Source organism: Hippopotamus amphibius, chromosome 2 (assembly GCF_030028045.1).
Source record: "Hippopotamus amphibius kiboko isolate mHipAmp2 chromosome 2, mHipAmp2.hap2, whole genome shotgun sequence".
Classification (NCBI taxonomy): domain Eukaryota; kingdom Metazoa; phylum Chordata; class Mammalia; order Artiodactyla; family Hippopotamidae; genus Hippopotamus; species Hippopotamus amphibius.
The window spans coordinates 218,982,252-219,008,964 of NC_080187.1; the positions used below are offsets into that span (position 1 = coordinate 218,982,252).

The following is a 26,713-nucleotide window of genomic DNA, read 5'->3' on the forward strand; positions in this document are numbered from 1 at the left end:
AGGAAGTTTATCATACAGCTCCCTGGAAATAGGAGACATGCTCGCCCCGCAGGTCCACACAGGGAAGCACCGGGGATGGTCAGGAGGCAGAGGGTGTGAGAGGAAAACATGGTCAAAAGCCTTCATTGTGATTTTCATGGAATGGGACTGGTGAGGCAGGGTAAGCAGGGCTAGGACCCGGAATGCTTTCAGCAGGCTCTGGTGCATATGACCTGTCCTTGTTTGTCTGGTACCTGGCCCTGGGGTGACTAGGCAGGTGGATGGTGGCCAGGAGGGTGAGAGCTTCATAAAAGAGATGGTGGGTGTGTGGGCTCTGGATTGGTTGGTTTCCATTTGAGTGAGTTGTTTGCTATCTGTAGGAACTGGCTGACCTGTGGCAGGGTTGGGGTGGGGACAGTCCCTCCAGGGTCAGCAGGGGCCCAGATGTCAAACTGTCGGAACACAGAAAGTGAAAGACCTGGCTGCTAAGGGCTGTTGGTCTTAATTGTTTTTCCTTCCTGTTTTATGTGCCGCCATGTAACCAGGCTGGTAACTCCTGGCTGTAGGAGGTTCTAACCATGGGCAGGGGGTGGGGCTGGGGTGTATTCATCTAAACTTGAACCTAATTCTGTTGTCTCCACCTGTGCTCCTTCCTGTCATCACTAATCCTGGAGCCCTGTACTCTTTGAGACTGCCCAGCTCCCCCGTGCAGATGCAGCCTCAGTCATCCAAGGTGGATTTCTCAAGCACCGACCGAGCTTTGGGCCCATTCACAAAGCTGGAAGTAGAGCCATGAACATAGTGGGTCCAAATCCCGCCCTCAAGGGCTGATAGAGGGGCACTGTGCGTCCCCCCACTCTTTATCTCCTGCAGATACATTGAAATGTCTCATCTGCCGATGTCCTCCTAAGTTGTCTTCAGGTTTCACTTTTGCTAAGAGCTTTGCTTTATATGCATATGGAAAAAATCAGCGTCCCTATGAAATGGATGTGGGTGTTGGCCCCTTCCCCCTGTGCTCTGGGAAGACCTTCCAGCTCAGCCACAGGTGAGGCTCTCAGATCGCTGCCGGCTGGCCCATCTGCAAGCAGCAGGAACACAGGAGCAGCCGCCCTAGGGGCATGGGGAACCCGCTGCCCGGCTGGGCTGGCTCACAGATCTTTCTCCTGTTACCAGTGCCGATGAGCGGTTTGACGCCACGTTCCACACCAACGTGCTGGTGAATTCTTCTGGGCATTGCCAGTACCTCCCTCCAGGTAAGCGCTGCTCCCTTTGTCCCCTGGAGTTAGACAACGTGAGGGAGGTTGGGGTGCCCGATGGTGCCCACGGTGGCAGCAGCTGGCTCTGCGTTCTGGGCATCCTTAGCTTCTACACCTGCCCACGCCTCCTGCCTTCTCTTCTGGGCCTGCACGTAATTCCCTGAGCGTGGCAATGCTGTCTTCCTCTTTTTTTTTGTCTTGGGATCATGGCTCAAGCTGTCTTTGCCAACACATGTCCTGTGTCCTTATTGTCTGTTGTGTGTTCTTTAAAGTTCATCCACATTAGTTATCCACAAGCTAGTCTTCCCTGTCAGATCATTTCCATTTTCCTTACAACCTGCAAGCCAACCCCAGGCCATTTTCTTCCTCTCAGCCCTTGTTTTCTTTCCCACCACACTGGGTGCAGGGCAGATGCTGCCCTTCGGGTATTGGGGTGAGATGGTGACCTTGCCAGGCTACCTTCTTGAGTGTTCGCATTAAATCCCACCTGCTTGTTAGAGGTGAGAAGAGGTGATTTCCAAGGGGCTCATCAGCGATTTCTTCCCGAAAGGGCTTCTCTCCTTTTCAGGCAGCCATGGGTAACTGCCTCTGGGATTGAATCTCCTCCCACCAGCCCATTGTTCCTGTCAGTTCACAGGGCCCTGGGCTGCTCCTGAGTGATCCACATGGTTGGAAACCTGGGCTTCACGGCCTCAAGATATTAGCAGATTTTAAAAAGCCTTCTAGATGACTTTTCACATGTTCTTTTCCAGGGTTATTTTCCCTACTGCAAATGTTTCCTTAACTTCCTGCTTCCAGGCAGCCTGCAGCCACCTCCCACCTCACCTCCAACACACATACCACACACACACAGACACTCCACACACCACACACCACACACATTCACAGCACCCACATGCACACACATCACCCGCCATATGCATACATACACACCACACCACACATACACACATCACACAAAAAACACACCACACACCATGCATACACCCCCCCACACACACCCAGACACCCCCTCTCCAGTAGTCAGTCCCATCTTGTGCCCTTGACTCTAACTCACAGCCCACAGCAGAGCTGGCTTTGCCTCCTGGGTTGTTGTTTACATGCTTTTGCTTGTTACTAGAGGATGGGCGTCCTGAGGGCGGGGTCTGTGTTTATTCCCCTTAGAACCACCCTCATCAACCAGGGGCCTGGCCCACATGTAGGTAAATGAATGCCTGAGGAATTGAACCCGTCACAGGCAGATGCCATCCACTGTTGCCTGCAGAGATGGAAGGACTCCAGACATGCAGGTTTTCTGTCTTAACGCTTGTGCTTCCTTGCTTCTTCCTCAGCCTTTCCTCCCCTCCCCCAGGCCACGCACGCCTTCCTCCTAATAAAGACCTCGGGGGTGGGTCTTCTATCACTGGTACACTTTTTCACATGAGGCCTAGAAGTTGCGGCTTCTATCACAAGAGCTATTGTGGAAAATGACCTCCAGCAGTCATCAGCGTAGAAGAATACGGGGCTGCGGGTTGTTTTGAAGGCTAAGGCTATTTTCAGCCACAGGAACGGCACTCCTGACTCCCGGGCCCTCTGTGCAGCAGCCCCTCTGGGCCCCTGGAGTCCGTCAGGAGGGCACATTGAGCTTTGACTGTGGGAGTCTCCCCTACCCTGGCCGGAGACTGTAGGGCTGTCCTGTTCGGGGCAGCAAGCCTGTGCCTGGAGTCGAGTCGACCTGATCTGGGAAGACAGAAAGTGGTTCAGGTGCACGCTTTGGAATAGACTTGGTTATTAAGAAATGACTTTTTTCCCATGTCATATTTTTATTTTTTAAAAGCATTACTGTAGTATAAATTACATATCATACAGTTGACCCACTTTAAGTGCATGATTAAATGATTTTACAATCTAGTTCTAGAACATTTTCTATCTCTCCCCTCCACCCCCCGAAAGATCCCCTTTGCCTGTTTGCAGTTAATCCCCACCCTCCCTGCCAGCTCCAGGCAACCACTGACCTGCTTTCTGTCTCTAGAGAGTCTCTTTTCTGGTCATTTGACAGAAATGGAATAATACAGTTATAGTTTCATTTTCTACCAGGAATGAGGGTTTTGGGGGATTCAGCCCATTAATGGGAGGGCAGTGTCTGTAATGACTTCCAGATTCCTGCGGACATTAGATGTTATGCTGCAAATCCTGTTTAAAGGGACTTGAGGAGACAGAAGGTATATTATCCTTTCACAACTTGGCTGTTGGGGGCGGGGTCCCTGTTTGCAAGTTCAGTCCCTCCATTCATTTTTTTTAAATTTGGTAGCAGAAATTTACAGAGCATCTGCCCTGTCCCCATGAGCACTGGGACCCTTAGCTTAGCTATTTGTGCCATCACTGCCTTCTGGTCCTTCTCTGGGCAGCAAGGAACACATGGGCATAAATGGCTGGTGTGAGCTTATCTCGGTGACCTGATGGGAAATTTACTCCCAACTTGTCCTGTCCCTCTTTTCAGTGGAAACTCTAGCTTTTGTCCAAACACTACCTCTTCAACTAAAAGCTGTTGGTTTTTGTTCTGTTCATAATCTAGAATTCAGGCTAGTTAAAATTACCTTCCACATATATTTCTGGATAACCAAGTATTTTCTCAATTTTTAACCTAAAGAAAATGCTCATCCCGTTCCTCACCAAACGCACGCACAGAGACACACACAGACCTTTCAGATTCTGTTTCTAAGCTCTTCATCATTTTTATCAGCTTCTGTGGGATTTTTTTGCATTCTTTGCATCTCTCTTACTGTTTAGAATTTGGAGATGCAAATACATGGCAAGAGCAAGTTTACAGAACGTTTAATTCTTTGCACAGAAATCTCTTGGAATAGAAAATGTCGGTATAGTCTTTGAAATGTAAAAGACAGTAAAGCTTCAGCTGAACTTCTTTTTTAGAGATTTTTCCAGAAAGACCCAACTTATCCTAGACAGGTCTAGCTACAGTTTGGATGGGCAGGATGGACTGACCTCTCTGGTCACAGCCAGGTGAGAGGTCCTGGTACGCACACTGCCTCCTCCTGAAGGGATCACGAATGGTCCAGGGGATGTGTGCACAGCATTGATCATGGTACATGCAGAGCATCAGAAACAATGCACCATTTAACCTGCCGACCCTTGATCAGGCTAGCAAGCTTTTCACTCCATGAAGAGTAGGCTTTGTGTATTATGAACAAAGAATGAGATGGAGACCAAGGGATTGCTGTGCATTTATATTTTTTTATTTTTATTTTTTCCAGCATTGTTGAGGTGTAGGTGACAAATGAAATTGTAATATATATATACACACACACGTACATATATATGTGTAATATATATATGTATATATACACAGATACATGTATATTGTGAATATATATGTATATAGGTATACATATATATGTACCTATATCTATATATAGGTACATATATATATATCCACAATCAGGTTAATTAACACACACATCACCTCACACCTCAGATAGTTAATTTCAATTATACGATATTATTAACTGTAGTCACCATGCTGTACATTAGATCCTCAAAATGAATCCATCTTATATCTGAAAGTTTGTACCCTTTGATCAATCTCTCCCCCATTTCCCCCACCCTCTGGTCCTTGGCAAGTACTATCTGCTCTGTTTCTATGAGTTTAGGTTTTTTTTATTCAAATTCTTCATGAAGTGGTATTATACAGGATCAGTCTTTCTGTGTCTGGCTTATTTCACTTAGTATAAAGCCATCCAGTTTCATCCATGCTGTTGCAAATGGCAGGGTTTTCATCTTTTTAAAGGTTGAATAATATTCTGTATAATCCATATAAATTTGATTTTATACACACACACACGCTTATATTATATTTTATTTATTTATCCATTGACAAACAGGTTGTTTCCATGTCTTGGCTATTGTGAGTAATGCTGCAGTGAATATGCAGTGCAAATATCTCTTTGAGATACTGATTTTTGTTTCCTTTGGATGTATACACAGGAGTGGGAATGCTGGATCTTATGTAGCCCTATTTTTAATTTTTTGAGGAGCCCCCATAATTTTTCCATAGTGGCTGCATCAATTTGCATTCCCACCAACAGTGTGAGACTGCTGTGTTTAAAGCAGGTCTCGGGCAGATTCCATCTTGGTCTGTCTTATTGCCCACATAGGCATTTTCAAGAGCTCCTGCTACATCGACGTGCGCTGGTTCCCTTTTGATGTGCAGCAGTGTAAACTGAAGTTTGGGTCGTGGTCTTATGGAGGGTGGTCCTTGGATCTGCAGATGCAGGAGGCAGACATCAGCGGCTATATCCCAAATGGAGAATGGGACCTTGTGGGTAAGCCCAACAAAGACAGGATGCTGGCAAGCTAGAAGGAAGTTGCTTTATTACTGTGCTGGCTTAAAAAAGCTTGGAATTTTCCACTCTGCTTTTCAGCATGAGCATTTATTGAACCCTGCAGCATTTTCCATGATTTACTGAGAGCTCTAGGATGAGAAACAAAAAACAATTAGAAAATTCAGTGCTTTCCGTGAGGAACTTACAGTTATGGTGAGGTCAGTGCTAGCATGGACATATCTACATTATTCAGATCTGCTCCATGCCTAAAATCAGGTGGAACAGCAAAGTGCAGTTGATGGGAACCTATATTTGCTGATTTTAAATGGAAAAACAATAATTAGGTTGATAGTGGTGTCAAGTTTACAATGTATTATTTATAATCATGGTGTCTTAGTCTGTTTGGGCTGCTGTAACAGAATACCATAGACTGAGTGGCTTATAAACAACAGACATTTATTTCTCATAGTTTAGAGGCTGAACGTCCAAAATCAAGGCACTGACAGACTCAGTGTCTGGTGAGGTCAGTGCTTCCTGGTTCATAGATAGCTGTCTTCAGGCTGTGTCCTCACATGGCAGAAGGGACAGGGAAGCTCTCTGGGGTCCCTTTTATAAGGCACTAATCTCATTCCTGAGGGCTCCCCGTCATGACCTAATCACCTCCCAAAGGCCTCACCTCCAAATTACCATCACTGTGGAGGTTAGGATTTCAACATATGAACCTTGGGGAGACACATTCAGTCTATAGCACATGTAAACTGATTACATAAAAAGCCTGCCAATTTGTTAGAATATCACCAAGACACTCTTAAATAAATCTATAATAGACCTAAGGCATTTATTCAAGCAACAGTTAGCCATTATTTTGCACTTAAAATTCCATGGCTCTGTGTATGTGGGTGTGTTATAACCCCTTAAAATAAACGGTCCTTTTATTCAATGGTGGTTCCTTTCTCCTCCTGGAAATGAAGGGATTCCGGGCAAGCGGAGTGAGAAGTTCTATGAGTGCTGCAAAGAGCCATACCCAGATGTGACCTTCACCGTCACCATCCGCCGCAGGACCCTCTACTACGGCCTCAACCTGCTCATCCCCTGTGTGCTCATCTCTGCCCTGGCCCTCCTTGTCTTCTTGCTCCCCGCAGACTCCGGGGAGAAAATCTCCCTGGGTGAGTACCAGGTCTGAGCTGGGATGGGAAGGCCCTGCCTTGAGGGGGGCAGTCAGGGCTCTGGGTGCCGGAATGTGCAGGACCTTTTACATGCATCCGATCTCCAGGTGGCTTCCTGACACCACAGCCCCCTGTGTGGGATGGCCAGGCCCTCCTGAGATTCCACAGGTTCCTCTGATCCTGCATAGAGGGTGGGAATGCCCAGGGAAGGACAGTTCTTCCCTGAGAGACCCGTGCCTTCTGCCCTCCTGCCACCCCACCCCACCCCACCCCACCCCACCCGTTGGTGGCAACCAGCCGGAATTTGTTGTGGACAGGACACAGTTTAGTTTAATACAGTATCAGCTTGCGTTTATATATTGCCACAATCCGTGTAATTCCTTATGACCGTCCAATAGGAAGATAAGAAAAGTATGATTTAGATTGGCAAAATGAACCTCTCAACATCTCAAAGAGTTACTAAAGATCATTATTGGTACACATAGAAATCATTCTCAAACCCATAATTTCTGACTGTGAGTGGCGACTGAATAAAAATACTCAACCAAAAAGTTAAGGATTTTGTTTTATTTGGCGGACTTTCTGCGAATTTCAAGCCTGCCCTGGACATAGCATCTCAGATAGCTCTGAGAGGCTGCTCCACAGAGGTAAGGGAGAAGCCAGGACATACAGGAGTTCTTGCCACCAAGACCAGGTAGTCGAGACATTAAACGATTGCTGTTGATTAAAGAAAACCAAGGATCTCAAGTTAATGAATTTAGTGCTGTTCTGTGTATGGGAAGATGTAAGAGTCTGGGCTCACTGAAATCATTCCTGTAATATGCACCTCAGCTATCTGGGGCTAGTATCCTGTGTTTTCTCATCCTGAGTCCCTGCAGGCCACAGTATCGGGGAGGCTATAATGTGATGGCTTAATGGCTGTAGCATCCTTTATTTACTTATATGGCAGATGATATTTTTTCATTCATAAGATGGACACATTAAACGACTTAGCTAGGAAGTAGCAAAGTCAAGAACAGATGCCAGGTCTTCAAACTGTATGTTTTATTTTTCCTTCTACATGAAACTACCTCTCGGTACTAATGTACTAAAGAAAAAGAGAGATATATGTGCTGAGGTCAATGATTTATTTTGAGCTGTTCTTCTAAAGTTCTGGCTCCTAAGCTTGTTTCCCCAGGGGACTCCTCTGGGGCTCTGGTAAGTGACGCAGACTATTCCCAGAAAGATGCCCATTCCCCTAAATATAGAAAACCATGCATTTGGTTTCAGGAATGTCATGGCCACGCCTGCTCCTCCCCTCACACTTCCTTTAACTCATGGGCTGGATGGAGATCAGGCCTTACCATCTCTTCTGTCTCAGCAGCACTGTGTATCTCTGTTTCAGGGATCACGGTTTTACTCTCCCTCACTGTTTTCATGCTTCTGGTGGCTGAGATCATGCCTGCGACCTCTGACTCAGTGCCCTTGATAGGTAAGCAAGCATCGGGCTTCTCTAAAGACATGGACTCAGAGTGCCTGGGATTTCACAGCACAGGCAGGGAGCAGAAACACATCCTCCAGGACCCTGGAGAGCTTCTGCTGTAACTTCTCAAAGTTGACCCATGGCCTCTGCTCACCTGGGCACATGGCAGGGGAGGGGGAGTCTGGCTTTGTGGTTTGGCTTTAAGATGCAGAAATGCCCCCTTACCTCCCACAATGGCCCCCTCACACTTGTTATGGACCAGAGATTTTTACCATTAGAGATTCATTATTTTAGCTTGAGTCACTGGTTTTCCACAGATTCTTTGTCACACGTGTTAACTCTTAGCCATTGTTCCCTGAGATAACTTAATGTCTTTGTGGAAAGTTAAAGCTTGTGAGGGAAGGTGAACAGGACAAATATGTTTTGGCCACATGTTGGGCTGCTGCACAGGCCTGCAAGCCCTGTACTCGCCCAGACTTGAGACTGAAGAAAGTCTGGAGACAGGACAGAGACATCAGTGGTTTGATAGATGGGAGATCTTACACATCTGAAGCAGAAGTGTCCTGGAGTGACACCCTGTCAGTTATCTAGGGGAATTGAAGTCACATTGGCCCATTGGTTACCAGGGAAACCAGCAGAGGGGCATAGCCTCTTAGCCCCTTGGGCTAAGTACCTTCAAGGGGCGGAGGTCTTCCACTTGTTAAACTGTAAAAGAGGAGACATTCTGATCTAAAGAGTAAACAATCACTAGCTTTGGGGGAGGTGGGGGCACGTATGCAGGTATTTACTGATTAGGCTCTGCAATCAGGGGGCAAAGCCAGTCATGTGAGTAGGGTGTAGGTGAAGCAGGGACTGGTCCAGCAGGGGATGTACAGAGAGCAAGCAAACCCCCCGCAAAGGCAGGTATAAGGATCCTTCTGCCCAAGAAGGGATGGCAGAGATAGGAAGCAGCATCTCCTGTTGCTGCGCACCTCCCTGGACTGGACTGGAATAAGCAGGAGCATGCAGAGGGGTGCTCAGGGGCCAGGAGGTTAGGATCCAGTATCCTGGCCACCGCAGCCACGGTTCTGTTCCTGGTCTGGGGACCTGACCTCCAAGCCAGTTGTGAGGACGGGAAGCAAACATTCTGCCAGTAGATACTAGGTTTAATGAGAGTCCCTTTTGGCAGGGGAGGTCAGAAACAGGAAAGCGGTCTATACTCGGTGGTAGTCCTGTGTGGTTAACTAGGGGTAAGTAGGAGTGGGGGCCTTACACGATACCCCCAGGCTTCATGAATTAAGAAGCCAAGGCCCTTCTTACCGGAGCTTCCTGGATGTGTAGAATTTTGATCAGAGAGACTGTTGGTATAAGAAGCCTCTGTGGGTGTCATATTTCTCTCATTACCATCTTGGGAGCTAGGAACCATCTTTCAACCCAACATTCTGACCCCTGTCCTTTCTACCTTCCAACACAATGGTTTCAGTAGAGACCTGCAGCAGAAACCACCCTTAACCGGGTAGTCGGCAGGCCTTGCTGTGTCTGATGAACCCACAGGCTTGGTTGGTGCATAGCCCATATCTAGAACGATGGGATGCTGTTGGCCTTTGACCTCTGTCGTTGAGATTTCAGCTGTGGGATCCAGTCACCCTGGATCCCTCCATAGATCATTGCATTAGTCTGCAAAGGCTGCCACAGTAAAATTCCAGACCGGGTGGCTTACACAGGAGAAATTTATTTGCTCACAGTTTTGGAGGCTGTAAGTCCAAGACCAAGGTGCTGGCAGGGTTGGTTTCTCCTGAGGCTTCTCTCCTTCTCTTGCAGATGGGCACCTTCTGCTGTGTCCCCACATGGTTTTTTCTCTGTGTCTTCACATCCCTGTGCCCCTTTGTGTGTCCAAATTTCCCCTTCTTATAAGGACACCAGTCAGATTGGACCAGGTGCTGCACTGACAATCTCATTTTAACTTAATCCCATCTTTAAAGGCCCTCTCTCCAAACACAGTCACATTCTAAGGTACTTGGGGTTTAGGGCTTCAAAATATAGGGGGACACAGTATGCAGCCCATAATAGTCACAGTTTGGTCCCCCCTCCATCCCCTTCTTGGAGGTCCCTGATGCTGATGTTGTCTTAAGTGTCCACCTCTGGTAGCTCCTTGTAGGTTCCTCTTGGTCTCCAAGGGAGAGCAGTGAGTTCCTGCTTGCCTGGAGGGCAGGAGGTGTTATTAACTAAGTATGTGGCCCCACACTTAGCCTTGTACCAGGATGCTTTCTTTAAGAGCCCAGCCCCTTGGTGGATGGCCACACTAAAGGTTTGTTTGTTTATTTGTTTGTTTATTTATTTACATTTATGTTAGAATAATTCATTGTGTTGCTTAGAGAGGCATTGATTGTATATATTTTTTGTTTCATTTTTTAATACTCTTTTTGCACTTGTATCCATCTTTACTTCTAATCCCTTTTAATTTTATTTGTTGATATTGAAGTATAGTTGATTTACAATGTTGTGTTGGTTTTAGGTGTACAGCACAGTGATTCAGTTATATACACATATATATATACATATATATACATACATACTTTTTCAGATTCTTTTCCCTTATAGATTATTACAAATACCCTACAATTATTACAAAATACTGAGTATAGTTCCCTGTGCTATACAGTAGGTCCTTGTTGGTTATCTATTTTATATATAGTAGTGTATATGTTAATCCGAACCTCCTAGTTTATCCCTCCCACACACTGAAGGTTTAAGAATCAAAGTTGGCAGTTAAGGAACACCACCCAGCCAGCTTTCTCCTATACCCTTGGCCAATGAAATTACTAATCCCTGCACCAAACCTGCAGAGAAGGCATTTCCATTCTTCTCACCTGGGCCAAGGTGGAGAAGTGCATCCTTGCCCATCAGAGCTGAAGCTGATGTTCTCAGCCAGAAAAGACACTGCAGCTGACCTCTTCTTTGGTCTGGACAGCTGGCACTCCCTACCTCTGTGGCTCTCAGTAGATGGGGCCAGACTAGACCGGAAGTAGATTCATTTTCCAGGCCTGATAAGACAGCCAGGTGGCACCCGGGTCTGCCCATGGTAGACCCTTGCAGCTTGTCTGTGGCCTGCAGTCATCACAGTGGTGAGCACATCCTCTGTGTCCAGGTGGTTTCAGTTCTGACAGTGGTGCTTTCTCACTGGACAACCTTATCACCATCCTGTGAGGCGCAGTTAACTTTCACTGAAAGATGAAGCAGGCAGGGTTCCCAGAAGTGTAGTCTGCTAGTGAGGCCGCTCAGCCTACCAGGAATGTGGGTGGTGGGCTGCAGGCCTGGAAGAGGTCCTGTTCTGCTCTTGGGCATCGCTCCCTAGCCCCTGGTGGTCAGGATATGGTCTGGGTCCCCCTGCCATGGTGACAGGCCGTGCCTGAGGCCCCAGGTCTCCCCTGTGTCTGCTCTCTCTGCAGCCCAGTACTTCGCCAGCACCATGATCATCGTGGGCCTCTCTGTGGTCGTCACGGTGATCGTGCTACAGTACCACCACCATGACCCCGACGGCGGCAAGATGCCCAAGTGGGTGAGTTCCTTCCCAGCTCCTCCACCAGAGGGGGCTAGGGGCCCTCCCCAGAGAAGGCTCCAAGGATGACATCTATTTTAAAAATTCCACAATGTATTCCTAAACAGAAAGCTGCAGTTCCTCACCTGTCTGCATACCTCTGCATCCAGGGCACTATGGTGAGTGCTCTCAGGGTCCCACGGGGCTGTCCTTACAATATGACATCCCAGAGCAGGGCTCAGACCAACCACTGTGCACCTTTCACTGGACAGTGTTTCTAAACCTCCTTTCTGCACGTACACCATTAGAAGCAACAGACAAGATGAGATGAGCACACAGCCACTGGTTGGATCTTCAAAACAGAATGGGGAGTGAGAAGAGTAAGAGAGTGAAAAGTGTACAAATATATACATTCACTTGTCAATGAAAATAATCTATCAATAAGAAGAATAGAAAAGAATTTTATAGGAGCCAAACTGAGGGCTAGCCTGGAAGCTGGCTTCCCAGACTTGTCGGAGAAGCTGCTCTGGAGAAGCAAGGTTTTTATTACAGTTTTATATCCTGTCAGAACAAAGAATATTAAACAAGTCCGGGTTACCGTTCTTCAAGGTTAAAAAGAAAAAGCAACAAAAAACACAGATCAGCACCGAACATAGCAAGTCATCATGGCCTTGGTGCCTGAGAAGGGAGTCTTATCATTGGAGATCCAGCATTGGCATCCTAGGAAGGGAGGCATTTAATCTTTATTTTTGTTGTGGTATATTCTTTACTTCTGATCAATATGCCTTTTTCTCTAATAATTAAAGCAGATGTACAATGTATGTTTGATAGACCACAAACAGGTTATATTAGTTAGCATCAAATTCAAGTTAACTCATGTATGAGCCAGAATGACTTCCTTGTATCTCAACTTTCTTTTATCACAATACACATAGGAAAGTCATTTAACCAAAAGCCTATACGATAAAGGCATAAGTAGTGAATAGTAGGGAAGGGGGATGGGATAAAAGGAAATGGATGGAAAATAAACGTTTGTCGTCAGAGCCCAGGTCAGGCCACAGGTCCTGGTGCCTCCCGGCACTGATGCGTTGTTTTGCGTGCTGATGCTTCCCAGCCACTCCATCGGAGTCCAGCTTCCAGAGCTCTACATCCACCCTTGCCCGACTCTCGGGAAGCCTTGGTTGGGGGCCTAGCAGGGCCTGGACTTTCCTCGCCTCACTTGGTGTGAGCAAACCCCTGGCAGGGCAGAGCTGCTCCCCAACCCCTCACCCTGCTTCTTATTTGGGCCCCACAAACCCTTCAGTCTCCCTGTCCAGAGAGCGTGGCTTAGGGATGGTGGGGAGCTGAAGAAGCCCTCTCATGCCAAAACAAGCCTGTCTTTGCAGACCCGTAAACCTTGCCTCCAAGTTCAGAGTCAATTTAGGACTCACCAGTGCACTCAATGCAGCTGCAAGATGTAAGATGCATTCCCTTAATCTCCAGGAGCAGGGAGTTCCCGGGCCTTCTAAAAATGTCCATTGTGCAGTAATTTACAGTTACCCAAAAAGTTAACTTAGCAAGGACCACTTTTTTTTTTTTAAGAAATTGGCTTTACAGAGTGACTGCCTTTGAATTATTTTCCACAGCAAGTCCTTACGCTTAATAATTCCCTTGTGGCATCAGCAGTGGGCTCCCTGAAGTGCTGCCACCTCCCACACGGGGTCACATCACCATAGTCTGCAGGCTTGTTTTGAGAAGTCCCTGCCCCTCAAAAAAAGAAGCTGAGACGCATTTGCACACATTCACCTACATGCTCATCTGACTTTCTTATAACTCTGATACACTTTCTTGTCTATCCACCCATCTGTTTGAAATAACATTTACATCTTTCAGAAGTCAAAATCAAAGAAGAATTATACATAAGGGAATCCTGCTCCTATTCCTGCCGTTCCCCCTACTTCCACCACCAATGGGTAACCATTTCGATTTCTTTTTCCTTCCAGTGTTTATTTATGCAGATGCCAAAATATAAACACATATTCTTATTTCTTCCGTTTTGACTGATGTAAAGATAAGGGAATTAGGCAGTAAGATACAAGACCATTTCTAATGACCTGGTGACACTTTACTGTCCCAGAAAAATCTGAATTAAGAGCATATGCTGATTATTTACCTTTCAGCACAAGAGTATGTTAAAGCCAGTGGTGCAAAGCAGATATGAAACTTCTATTTCTCTTTCACTTTATATAACACATGGCATTTTTCTTTCTTTCTATGTGTATTTGAAACATAAACAGCCTCCGAGGGGCTTTCATTATGATCTGTTGCCATGAAGAAGACACTGCTGGTGCGGTGGCATTATGTGACATTTGCACAGCCAGAAACAAAACCGTAACCTAACAGAAGAGGTCACAAGCACAGTCTGAGAAGTGCCGAGAGGATAATCTCATCTTCTCAGATGCTTTAGCCTTGAAAGCTAATGATTCAGGCCATAAAATTCAAAATAGATTTAGCTTGAGCTGTGCCCCAGGGGATGCGCAGACCCCCACACAGGCAGGCAAAGCCCTGGATCTGAGGCTCAGCTCTCCCTGTGCGGCTGCCTCTGGCTTTGGGCACACTCACTGCCCTGCCCCATGCACTCCCTTGAGCTCTGGCCCCAGCTTTCTGGTGCCTTCAGAGTGGGAGTTGGGCTGAAATCACAGAGGGCTTGCAGAGAACCTAACAGACTCTTTTATAGATGAGGCTGCGGAAGTCTCAACACATTAGGTGACTCAAACTCACTGTGTGACCTTGAGCCAATTTATTTGCCTCTTTGAGCCTCAGATTCATCTTTTTAAAATTCATTTTATTCAACTACAGTTGATTTACAATGTTGTGTTAGTTTCTGGTGTATAGCAAAGTGATTCAGTTCTACATATACATATACATCTATTCTTTCTCAGGTTCTTTTCCATTATGGTTTATTACAGGATGCTGAGTACAGTTCCCTGTGCTATACAGTAGGACCTTGTTATTTAACCCTTCTATATATAATGGTTTGCATCTGCTAACCCCAAACTCCCAACCCATCCCTCCCCCACCCCTTCCCCCTGAGCCTCAGCTTCTTTATCTGTAAAATGGGGGTATTATACTCACTTCACTGAATGCTGAGATGCCCAAGTGGTGGCTTGTCTTATGAGCCTCCTGTGGAGGGTCCACATGGGGCTGTGTGTTTCTGCTCCTTACTGATCCTGGAAAACCCTCCAGAGTTTGCAGGCTGGCCCTTCCAGGCTCTGAAGGTGTGTCCATAGGGTGTGGGCAGGATAAAGAGAGTGCTGCCTGCGGTGGACAGGGGGTGATCTTTACAGCTGCAGCGAAACTGCTCTTATGCCTTCTTGTTCTTTTCATTGCTGTCTCCAGACCAGATGACTGCAGTTATCTTTGATAAAATGTCATAAAAATGATTACCAGGAAAGAGCGGCAGACATGAACTTCACCATTTGCTGCCTGCACTCACAGTGTAGCACTCACAACTTGCTACACTGCTCATGGAATCTACCTACAATCATAAACCAAAATTCAAATCAGTATTTGGATCATTTCAGGGAAAGGGCCCACTTTTCTTGTACTTGTCTATATAGGCTTGCAAGAATTTTTTAAAATCTGGATTAAGGTTTCACAAAGCTCCCTTCTTTCCATTAGAGGGGAAATACATCTTCTGCATGCAGGCAATGTATGTTTATAAAATACTTTAAGCCAGTGATTGGCAAACGGTGGCCCTGGTGGCCAAATCCAATGTACCAACTGATTTTGCAAATAAAATTTTCTTAGAAAAAAAGTCTGTTTGCTTTTTTGTATGTATGGCTGATTTTGCAGTATATCAGCAAAGCTAAAATATTTACTCTCTGGCCCTTTAAAGAAAGTCTGCCAACCCCAGCCTCAGACTTTTCACAGCATTTTGTTTCATATCATCTCTTCAGTCTTCACTGCAGCCTAATGAGTTAGGTCAGAGGTTCCTAAACTCTTATGGTTCACAGCACCTTTCATGTCTCAGGGTTTTTTTGTTTGCTTTGTTTGTTTTTGTTTTTATCACAGAGTACCTGGGACAAAAGGAATACCTAACAATTCAGTTATTTAAACAGATCAAAACATCTTACTAAGGACTTATGCCCTGACAACTCAGCACCTGTTGGCACAGCAAATGTCTCACATCTTGGGAGCACACTACCCTCCTTATCTGTTCCACGATAACTTTCTTGGTACTTGCCTTTTATCAGGACAAGTTCCAAAATCTGCTTTGCAAGGATAGGACATCTTGCAAGGAATGCAGTGATGTAATGTGACAGTCTGAACTGCTTCAGGTTAGGGGTGCATGCAGTGCCCGACCCATGTCACGGGGTTGCCCTTGAAACTTTAACATCTCCAGGGGTGCCCTTGTGACTTTGCCACCTCACACTGGGGTACTTCATGGGAAGTTAGAGATGGTGGTCCCTAGCCAGATGAGGAAGGACCAGAGAAAGTCACTTGCTCTGTTCCCCAGCTCAAGGCTCTCTTTAGAAGACAGCCCTCTCCACCCACAGGGTGTCTTCCCTGAGATGGCATTGTGCCCACAGTTTCTTCCAAGGATGAGTTTCTGCATTGCTTTATCATCGGCTCACATTTGATTCAACCATTGTACCGTGTTGGCACTGCTTGCCTGTGGAAACTCACCTGGGAAGGCATGGGGACCTGTCACCCCTAGGGTCCACCCCTACAAAATCTAGCTGCTATTACAGCATCCCCTTGCTGTGCCCTTCCTGGGCGCCCCTAATGTTGTGCTGTCTCTGCAGACCAGAGTCATCCTCCTGAACTGGTGTGCCTGGTTCCTGCGCATGAAGAGGCCTGGGGAGGACAAGGTGCGGCCAGCTTGCCAGCACAAGCAGCGCCGCTGCAGCCTGGCCAGCGTGGAGATGAGCACGGTGGCGGGGCCGCCGGCCGCCAACGGCAACCTGCTGTACATCGGCTTCCGCGGCCTGGACGGTGTGCACTGCGCGCCCACCCCTGACTCTGGGGTCGTGTGCGGCCGCGTGGCCTGCTCGCCCACGCACGATGAGCACCTGCTGCACAGCGGCCAGCCCTCCGAGGGGGACCCGGACCTGGCCAAGATCCTGGAGGAGGTGCGCTACATCGCCCACCGCTTCCGCTGCCAGGACGAGAGCGAGGCCGTGTGCAGTGAGTGGAAGTTCGCGGCTTGCGTGGTGGACCGCCTGTGCCTCATGGCCTTCTCCGTCTTCACCATCCTCTGCACCATCGGCATCCTGATGTCGGCGCCTAACTTCGTCGAGGCTGTGTCCAAAGACTTTGCTTGACTCAGTCGTGACTCCCACCATATAGGAAACGCGTAGATGGGCGATGACGTCATCTTAGGGAGAACCTGGAGGTGCTGATCCCACAGCAGTGTTAAACCCAAGGACGCACATGTACCCCATCGCTGTCATGTTGGTTTCAATTTACTTGTTACTTGCAGTAATAGGATCTCAGCACGTTTCTGTTCAACCCTCTTCCAGAGGCCACGTGATATCCTTGGAGCATCCTTATGGATGGACCCTGGAGAGGTCGTTTTGCCCCTTCTCCACTGCCTGGTGAGAGGTTGGGGTAGCTCAGGACTGGCGGCCAGGGGAGGCCTGGGCAGCTGGTTTGCATGCCTGCATGTCACTTGCTGTGAGGGCCTACACGAAAATTCGTATCTGCTTTGCCTGTGTACAAACCTAGATTGAAACTAAGCATAATAATAAACCACACTCAGTAAATCCATCAGATAATTGACTGATGAAAAAAACTAACCTAAAACTTAAAACCGAATGGCTGGTTTTTCTTCAAATTCAGACGTTAATTTTCTCTACCAAAGGTAGTTGGTAGATGCCAGCCTGAGTTTTGCCATTCTGCCCTGTCAGGGGAATCAGAAAGGACACAAGTGTGTGTGGATTCTGAACCAGGACCAGACCCAGTCAAGTCAGAGGAATTTTTGTAGATCCCAGGCATTCCCAAGCTTCCTCAACTGGGGGGGTTGAGTGAGTCTGTTCTGGTTGACAAAACTTAAAAGACAAGTAGAATTCTATTAGAATTGCCACCCAGTGTAATAATAGCTGAAGCTAAATTAAACCATCTGTGTGTTTTTTTAATGTAAAAATAGCTGAAGCTAAATTAAACCATATTTTTTAAAAATAATGCATTAGATGCCTCACATGTATTGGAGTTGATTAGCCTTAGAAATCAGTGGCTCCATGCAAATGCACAGCGTGAAGTCACCGAAGTATCCTATGCTTTTTCTCCAGGTGTCAGGACCGAGGGCCAGGGGCATGGGCCTCTCCTGGCTCCCTGTGTGGCAGGAGCTGGGGAGGGGGGTGGTATGGCTGATGGCTCTCCTGAATGGCAGGCCAGTGGTGGTTCGCAGGAGGGGCTGGCAGAGGAACAGTGTCTGCACACCCAGTAGCTCCAGCTTCTGGTTTGGGGGAAGGTGCTTCCCCACAGCTCATGCACCCCAGCTTCAGCCCAGAGAGCTGACTGAATGGGTGGACTCACTAGAGGTGTGTATTTTGAAAGCAAGGGAAACTTTATTTTAAATCCCAGTGGTGGCGCAGTTCTCCACTTAGATTGTCTAGCTGACAGTCAGCACTTTGCTTCTCCCATCCTTGTTGTTTAATGCGATCAGAGGAAGACACAAGGCAGTCTCTCCTGTTCTGTTGTTTGCTCTAGTAACTCTCAGAGCTCAAAACCGCAGAAAGCATCTGAGCTCCTGGGCATCTTTAATTTGCTTCTGACCCCTGAAATGGCTACATCATGAGGGAAGATTCGATTTTCAGAGCAAAAGAAATTGCATGCGCCTCTCCAGCCATTTATTTCACTCATTTATGGGTGGATTTGTGTGCACTGAGGAAGATGGAAGCATGTGTGTGCTCTGTGTGTGTGTGTGTGTGTGTGTGACCACGTGTGTGTGAGCCCCTTCAGAAGGCGGATAAACAAGGGCATTCCAGCCTCATGCTATTCAGAGCAGGGTCATCCTCAGAGTACACTTATTCTATGCGGGGTGGACAAAAAATGCACAATCTTTATTTATATTTTTTTCTATTAAAGGGTCTTTAGAAACCACGAGAAGTGTTTTGATATATGAACAGTGCTGCATTTCTTATTGCTATTTGACGTTGATCCCTACGACATTTTGCTTTAAAAAAAAAACCTGTTTTGGTTATGTATTTTATGCAGAATAACATAAAAAGGCAAACAGCAGGGGTTTGTATTTTGACCACCCACATAACTCCTCTGCGATGTAAAAAGCAGTGATAAGGAAAAGAGGCACGCATAGCAAGAAGTGTGAAGGGCTGGAAATAAGCTCCCCCACCAGCCCCTGTCTTCTCTCCTCGCAAGGGACCCCCTGAGAGCTTCTGGGGAGGGACGGGCATTTCCAGAAGGAAAGAACAGAAGGGAGAGGGGCTGAGGAGGGAGAAAGGGGACATGGAGAGAGACCTTCCTTTTCTGTCCGTTTCTAGCACCCTTGGTGTGTACAGTGTCCTACACTTTACTTTTTTCACTTGGTGTTAAGAGATCTTTCCATAACAACATATAAAGATCTACCTCATTCTTAATGGCTGCTTAGCCTTCCATCGTCCCTGTGCGCTATAACTTCTTTGATTAGTCTTTTATTAGTGAACCTATAGAGTGTTTCTGTCTTTATTTTTATACACAGATCTAGAAATAGTGTCCTTGTACTTACATCATGGCATAGTTTTGTGACCGCATCTTGATATCAATTCCAACTTGAAAATGGAGTTGCTGGGTTTAAGCTTATGTGCATTTAACACTTTTGTCAATATTGCCAGATTATTCTTCAAAAATTGATCCGTGGCTACACTTACCAAGAGTATAACGAAAAGGTCGATTTCTCAGTTTTCTCAAACAACTTTTTTTTCCAGTCTGGTGAAAAATGATATTACAGTATTATTCTGATTTAGTTCACTTTATTAGGAGTGAAGTTGAACACCTTTTCAAATGTTTTCTGGTAATTTTTTTGGTAAATTTATGTCCTTTACACAATTTTGGCTTTTTCTTAATTTGGCTGTGTATCTTGAAAACCTTTCTGTCTTATGTCTTGAAAATATTTTTGTCTTTTGATTTTCTCTATTGATTTGCTTATTTATTGTTATATGTATATATAAATTTTAAGGTTTTATGTTGTCAGTTTGTCCATATTTTCCTTGTTAGATCCCAGAATTTGTTTCCAGTTCTAAAAGACCTTTCCCATTCTGAGATTATAAATAAATTTACTCATATTTTCTTCTAAATCCTTATGGTTTCATCTGTTTATCTTTACATCTGCTAACTCCCAGGAACTCATTTATTGCAGGAAATGGAGGTAAAGATATGTTTGTTTGTTTGTTTTTCTTCCTCCAAATGGTCAGCTGTGCCAGCAAGTTATATAACTGTGCATTCTGCTGTATAATTTTAGTCTTTTCCCCATTTGTTCAAAACGCCATCTTATTTGTAAACTAAATTCCTCAAAGTGTTTGGGTCTACTTCTCTTTTATTGATTTATCTCCCTATGAATTCCTTTAATTTCTGAGGCTTCATTCCTATTAATATAAAATATTCATGTTAATATAAATATTCTCAACATGTCAACATTCTCTCCCTCTCTCTCTTTTTCTCTTTAACTCTTTCTTTCTCGTACACACACACGAGTGCATACACACACACGAGCGCGTACACACACACACACACACACACACACACACACACACACCTTTTTTAAAAAACTGGGATCACAAGGAATTTGTAGCTTGGTTGCCATCCTTCCCAGGAATACTGCAGTCCAGGCCTGTGTTCAAACCTAATTTTATGTCACTTGTAGAGTTTTATGGTTCTGTTCAGATAGGTCCTATGCACTTGTTATTGTCTATTTCTAGATATTTTATCATCTGGCTACCATTTTCAATGGAATGATTTTTTACATTCTGTATTCTCACTGGATATATAGGAAAATAGTTGATTTTGTATATCAGTGTTATAATCAAACACCGTAATTGTGATTTCTTGCTGTTTCTAAGATCTTCTTTTGCCTCCCCCTTTCCGCTGCTTTCCTTTATTCCTTTCTCTTAGCCAACTGCATTTGAGAACAGTGTTAAATTATAGTGATTCAGGCGGCGTACCTGTCTTGTTCCTGACATCAGCGGGGTGGTTTCACTTGTATAAAGACATGTATTTTCCTTGTCATAATAAAAAGTATTGTGAAGGCATTCTGGGGGAAATGTAGATGTTACTTTTTGTCACAGCCTTCTCAGTATCCACGGAGATGATCAGAAGGGTTTCCCCTTTGCTCTAGTAGTATGTTGTATATTAATAGATTGCTTCGGACCAAACTACTGTTATGTTCCTGAGATGATCTCTACTTATGATTTTTGCTGTCCATTTCATATATGAGATGAATCATTCTGCAGCTTGCTATTGTGTGCAAAACAAAAAAGAAACCAACGAACACTCTATATTCTGCAACCATTTACTTGGTTTTAGAATCACCTTCTACTTAAGTGTCAAATGTCTCACCAGGGTTGGGGGCTGTCTGGGCATACACCGGGGTGCTTCTGGATTTCTCCCACTAGGCATTGTTAGGTCCTGTGGCACTTCTGGAGTCAATTTTAGTTACATAACTTTTAGAAAATTAATTTTAGTCCATTTTTCACTATATTTGTATAGTTTTGCAATATGGGAACTTAGGATTTTTAAATTTCCTGTATATTTATGATTATGTCTCAATTTTTCACTTCTAATTGTGTGCATTTCTCCTTTTGTTTTTATTGATTTGGCTCGCTGAGGATTTTATTTTTCTATATTTTCAGACACTGAAACTTACTGACTTACTCATCAGTTCGGGGACCTGGCTGCAGCTCCTGTTGCCCCCGACCCTTCCTGGGACAGCAAGCAAGCAGTACAGGGGGAGCCACAGCAGGGCTCCGGGGCCAGGACTAGAGCTTCACTTGGCCACAAGAGCCAGAGGGTCAAACTAGAACAGGCAGCGGGAATGTGTCAGACGAGGCTGGTCGTGTCACCCCTGTGACCTCAGTTAGTTAGAGAACAGACCCACCAAAGTTTTAACTAGAAGCTGTCTGGAGGCTCTGGACTCCTGGAAGTAGTCTTTTCTCACATAATAAATTATGTTACCTAGTTACTTCTTTCTTTCTTTCTTTCTGACCCTAACCCTCCTTTCTGGCCCAGTCCTTCCTAGACCTGACCTCACTGCTCCTGGTTCCTTTTCAAATTATCACTTACTTCATTTACATGTGGGTTTGACTTTTTAACATCAGAGCTTATCCTGTGATGGGGAGGGGGACTGTTTCAGGCTTTCTGAACTCTTGTGGTCAAATCTTGCTGTGTTCACAGTACACCTCACTTTGGGAATCACAGGAATGCAAAACATTCCACCATTCTGCCCAGTTCTTTGCCTTTCTAGTCTGTCTTTCCAATGTCTCATTTAAAAATTTACACTTTTTCATAATTTTTTTTCCTGATAAAGCCTTATTGCCAGTCTCTCCTCTGCTGTGTTAGATGTCTGTAAATCTGCCTTCTGGCAAATACTGCCCATCAAAAAAATTCTGCTGTTGTATTTGGTAATTCTTAAATTTCTTCTTTCATTTTTGATATTTCAGTCCTTCTCTACTCTTATTTTTGTATTTTTTATATTTAAGGCTTTATGTTTTTAGAGCAGTTATAGATCCACAGCAAAACTGAGGAAGGTACAGATTTTTGCCTGGATATGTTTTCAACTCCTTTTAGTAAATACCAAGGGGTGTGATTACTGGATTGTATGGTAAAAGTGTGTTTAGTTTTGAAAGAAACCGTCTTCCACAGTGGCTGTACCATTTTGCATTCCCACTGGTAATGAAAGACAGTTTCTGTTTCTTCCCTTCCTTGCCAGTATTTGGTGTTGTACATCTTCTAGATTTTGGCCATCTAATCGGTGTGTACTAGCATCTCGTTGTTTTAATTTCCCTGATGGATATGATGTGGAGCATCTTTTCATATGCTTCTTTGCCATCTATATATCTTCTTTGGTGAGGTGTTTATTAAGGTCTCTGGCCCATTTTTAAAATCAGGTTGTTTTCTTATTGTTGGGTTTTTGGAGTTCTTTGTATGTATTTGATAACAGTCCTTTATCAGATGTGTCTTTTTCAAATATTTTCTCCCAGTCTGTGACTTGTGCTTTCATTCTCTTGATATTGTCTTTCAAAGAGTAGAAATTCTGCGTTTAAATGAAGTCTAGTCTATTATTTATTTCTTTCATGGATAGTGCCTTTGCTGTTGTGTTGAAAAAGTCATCTCCATACCCGAGGTCACCTGGATTTTCTCTTGTTATCTCTCAGGAGTTATATAATCTTGTGTTTTAAAGTTAGGTTTGAGTTAACTTTTTCAACAGTATATACTCTGTGTCTAGATTTATTTATTTATTTATTTTTGCATGTGGATGTTCAGTTGCTCCAGCATTATTTGTTGAAAACATTATCCTTTGCCCATTGAATTGACTTTGCTCCTTTGTCAAGGACCAGTTGACTGTATTTATGTGAGTCTATCTCTGAGCTCTTTATTTTCTCCCATTGGGTTCCATCTCTATTCATCTCTATTTGTCTATTCTTTTGTGAATACCACATTGCCTTGATTACTACAGATTTACGGTGCCTTGAAGTCAATCCTCTATTTTTTAAAAAGTGTTATATATATTTTAAAATTGTGGTAAAATATACATGACATAAAATTTACCATCTTTAAGTGTACAGTCTGGGGGCATTCGTTGCATTCACATTTTTATACAACCACCATCCATCTCCAGACCTCTTTTTATCTTGCAAAACTGAACTCTGTACCCATTAAGCACTAATACCCCATTTCCCATCCCCCAGGCCCTGGCAACCACAATTCTACTCTCTGTTTCTATGAATTTGATTATTCTTGGTACCTAACATAAGTGGAATCATACAGGGTTTGTTGTTTTGTGATTGGCTTATTTCATTTTGCATAACGCCCTCAAGCTTCATCCAAGTTGGAGTTCCTTTTCTACTTTTATTGTTTATTTTGTTGTTGTGGTTCTAACTTATGCAGTCGGTATCTAGTTCATTTATCTCCATTTACTCTGATTTAATCATACACGTTCTTTTGGTTCTGAATTTTCTTCTCATCAAAGCTTTAACAGCAACCTATATGTTTTGATACATAGCGTTTTTGTCTTCATTTTCTAAATATTCTGTAAGTTCAGCTTTGAAATATTCTTTGAACTGATTTTTTTGAATATTTTAAAATTTCCAAAATTTTTAAAAGTTAAAAATTAATTTCTAATTGTATTACATTGTGCTTTGAGCACCATGTATTCTGTACTACTTCTAATATTTATAATTTACTGAGGTATATTTTGAATTTTTTAATATAATAATTTTGTGCAAATGAGCTCTTCCCAGGGGATGGCCTTGGAGTGCTGGCCTTTGACACTGGCCAGTGGGAGCCAGGCAGGAGGGGCTACACTCCTTACTAGCAGTACTTCTCTTTTGGTTTTTCTTCCTTTTACTATACGGCATCTAGCAACTGATATCATTTGTTGATTCTATGTTTTTCATGAACTTTAAAATCAAGGCCCCAGATTTTTTTTCTGAGCTTATGCCTAGTATATCCTTAACCATAATTTTATTTTTAACCTTTTTTGAGTCACATTGTTGTAGGTTTGTTTTGAATATGCATTTACATTTTAATATAACTGATATGTTTGGTTCTAATATCATTTTTCCTTAAATAATTTCTATATATGAAGTCCATATTTTTTTTTGCTTCTTATGTTTTCAGTTTTCTTTCTTTTTCCTCCTTTGGTATATATGTATTCTTTTTGTTAAAATGGAAGACATTACAGGTATGTGTTTCAAGAGGTCACCTGTATACTCTTTACATAATATAATCAAAGCTTTATTTCATGATTTGTCAACCTGAACCTGTTCCCAGTGTTTCCACATGTTTTGAAATGGTGAATTTTTGGTCCTCTGTTTGTTGCCAAAGCTCTGCAACTTACCAGTTATTTTATTTGTCCATCTTATCTTTTAGCACTTGTATTATAGAAATGCAGTTCTCATTCTCATACAACATTTTGGAGAATTTTCTTCTGTTTGTTTGGTTCTCCCTTTGCAGAATGAAAACTTCTCATCTCTGCCACATGCCAGGTTCCGCTCTTTCTCTTCCGCTCCCCTGTGGTGCATTTGCATGGATGCCTTGCCATTTGTTTTCCTCTTGCCTCTGCTTATCAGGCAGCTCTGTGTGGACCTTCCTTTTCCTCTGAAAGAGAAGATCTCTGAACCTCTTCCCAAATTCTCTATCCTCCCATTCGAGCTGGAGGTGAAGGCTCAGACCTCCCTTTTCTTTCTGCTCTTTTGCCCTGAGGTTCTGGAAGGAAGGTTGGAGGATTTAGGTTTGTATGTTTTTACTCTTTTGCTGCAGTCACTGGTCTGTCAAGTGCCCCTAACACTCAGGTAGAGGAGACCTGCCTTGGCATTTGTTTCTCTAATTCAGCATGAAACCCTGGGGCCTCCCATCAGCTGGTTATTTTAGCTTCATCTCCCCAGCAGCATTGCCAGCACCTACCCGTAACCTACCTCCAGTCAGGACAGAAAGAATATAACCATGGATTGGGTGCTCCTGCTGGCCTTTCATAGGATGGGGGAGCGTTATCTTTTGCTCTGATTGTGCCTCGGAAGTAGTTAAAAAGCACACCCTCTTTTCTTTCTGCCCACCTGGGAAAGAAAATATGAAGACCCCGGGTGGGTTTTCTGCTCCTGTGGAGACTCTCCAGGGCTCATTAGGGGATTCGCACTGGGGATTTCTATAAACTTTCCCCTCCAGATTACAACTTCCCTTCCCGGTCACCTCACTCCACGTTGGCGGGGATGAGGTGGGGACAGCGCAATCAGGTCCTTCAGTAGGAGGTGTATGTGGGAGTGTCCCCCTGAGGCAGAGTTTTCCACATCATATTGATTCTCTTTTCCTGGCTGCAGCATTTTGAAGAGTGTGGCATGAGGCTCTGTCAAGCCATTTATTTTGCTGCAGCTGGTTAATAGTTTTGTTTGGGGCTGGAGCATCTCTGGCCCTGCTTTCCTTCATCCATTATTTTTAAGGCCCTTGACCTATATTTAAAAAGATGAGTATCAGTGGACAGATATACTCAAACACCAAAGCTAGTGGTAAATTATCAATAATTTGAGAGTATCATGGCAGATGTTTTTAACTTTATGTTGAAGCTGTTGATCTTTATGTTGAAGGAGCCTCTGTAGTTGTGGGCTTAGGATTTCTCCACCTATATTTGCCCATTTTCTCTCTATGGTCAATGAAAGTAACCAAGCATCAGCTATTTCTTTGTAGTATATCTTTTTATTAATACTAACTGCATAGCTGTTTGCTAAATCATGTTCCCTTGAACTATCACTTAAGATAAAGATAGTCTGGCAGAAATAAATACTTTAGAGTTAAAATCACTGTTATGTTTCTACCTGTGCGTTTTGGTAGTTACTATACAATAAAAACTGCTATTACACTTTTCAAGCATGATAAGGCTCAACCCACTTGAAATGAGAATCTGAGCTTGTCCCGTGCATACCACTGTGTGCTCCCTATAACTGTCATCCTCAGTCTTGGCTCCTATGTGACAGTGTTATACTCCCTTTAGCACCCTTATTTACAGAGCCCCAAATACTGAGACAGGCTGGGACCTGGGACCTGGGACCCTTTGCTGCAGTGCTTGCACTTGGACAAAAGTCTCCTCGAGCAACAAGATACAAAGAGATTATAAGGGACTAACAATTACTGCACAGGTGCCCAGTTGGGGAAAATTATGAACAAGATACAAAAAGACCAAAAACCCACTGCCACTTCTGAGGAGCTGGGAGCAAAAGCAGGGTAGTACACATGCACCCTGCACACAGCACCACCAGGAGGGTGGGCAGACCACCTAAGCCACCCCTCTGGCCAGATCCCTGGACCCACCCCTACCGTTACCCCAGCAG

The 26,713-nt window shown here is 44.4% G+C and overlaps 1 protein-coding gene across 1 annotated transcript in view; it reads left to right on the forward strand.

Moving 5' to 3' along the window:
• The window catches only part of CHRNA7 (cholinergic receptor nicotinic alpha 7 subunit), a 111,912-nt gene extending 94,793 nt beyond the window's left edge, over nt 1–17,119 (forward strand). Inside the window, exons 5-10 of the mRNA XM_057722648.1 lie at nt 1,153–1,232; nt 5,387–5,554; nt 6,526–6,720; nt 8,105–8,191; nt 11,611–11,720; nt 16,487–17,119. Coding sequence (XP_057578631.1) covers nt 1,153–1,232; nt 5,387–5,554; nt 6,526–6,720; nt 8,105–8,191; nt 11,611–11,720; nt 16,487–17,005 — 1,159 coding nt within the window. The 3' untranslated portion in view covers nt 17,006–17,119. The remainder of the gene's footprint in view (nt 1–1,152; nt 1,233–5,386; nt 5,555–6,525; nt 6,721–8,104; nt 8,192–11,610; nt 11,721–16,486) is intronic.
• The last annotated feature ends 9,594 nt before the right edge of the window (nt 17,120–26,713 follow it).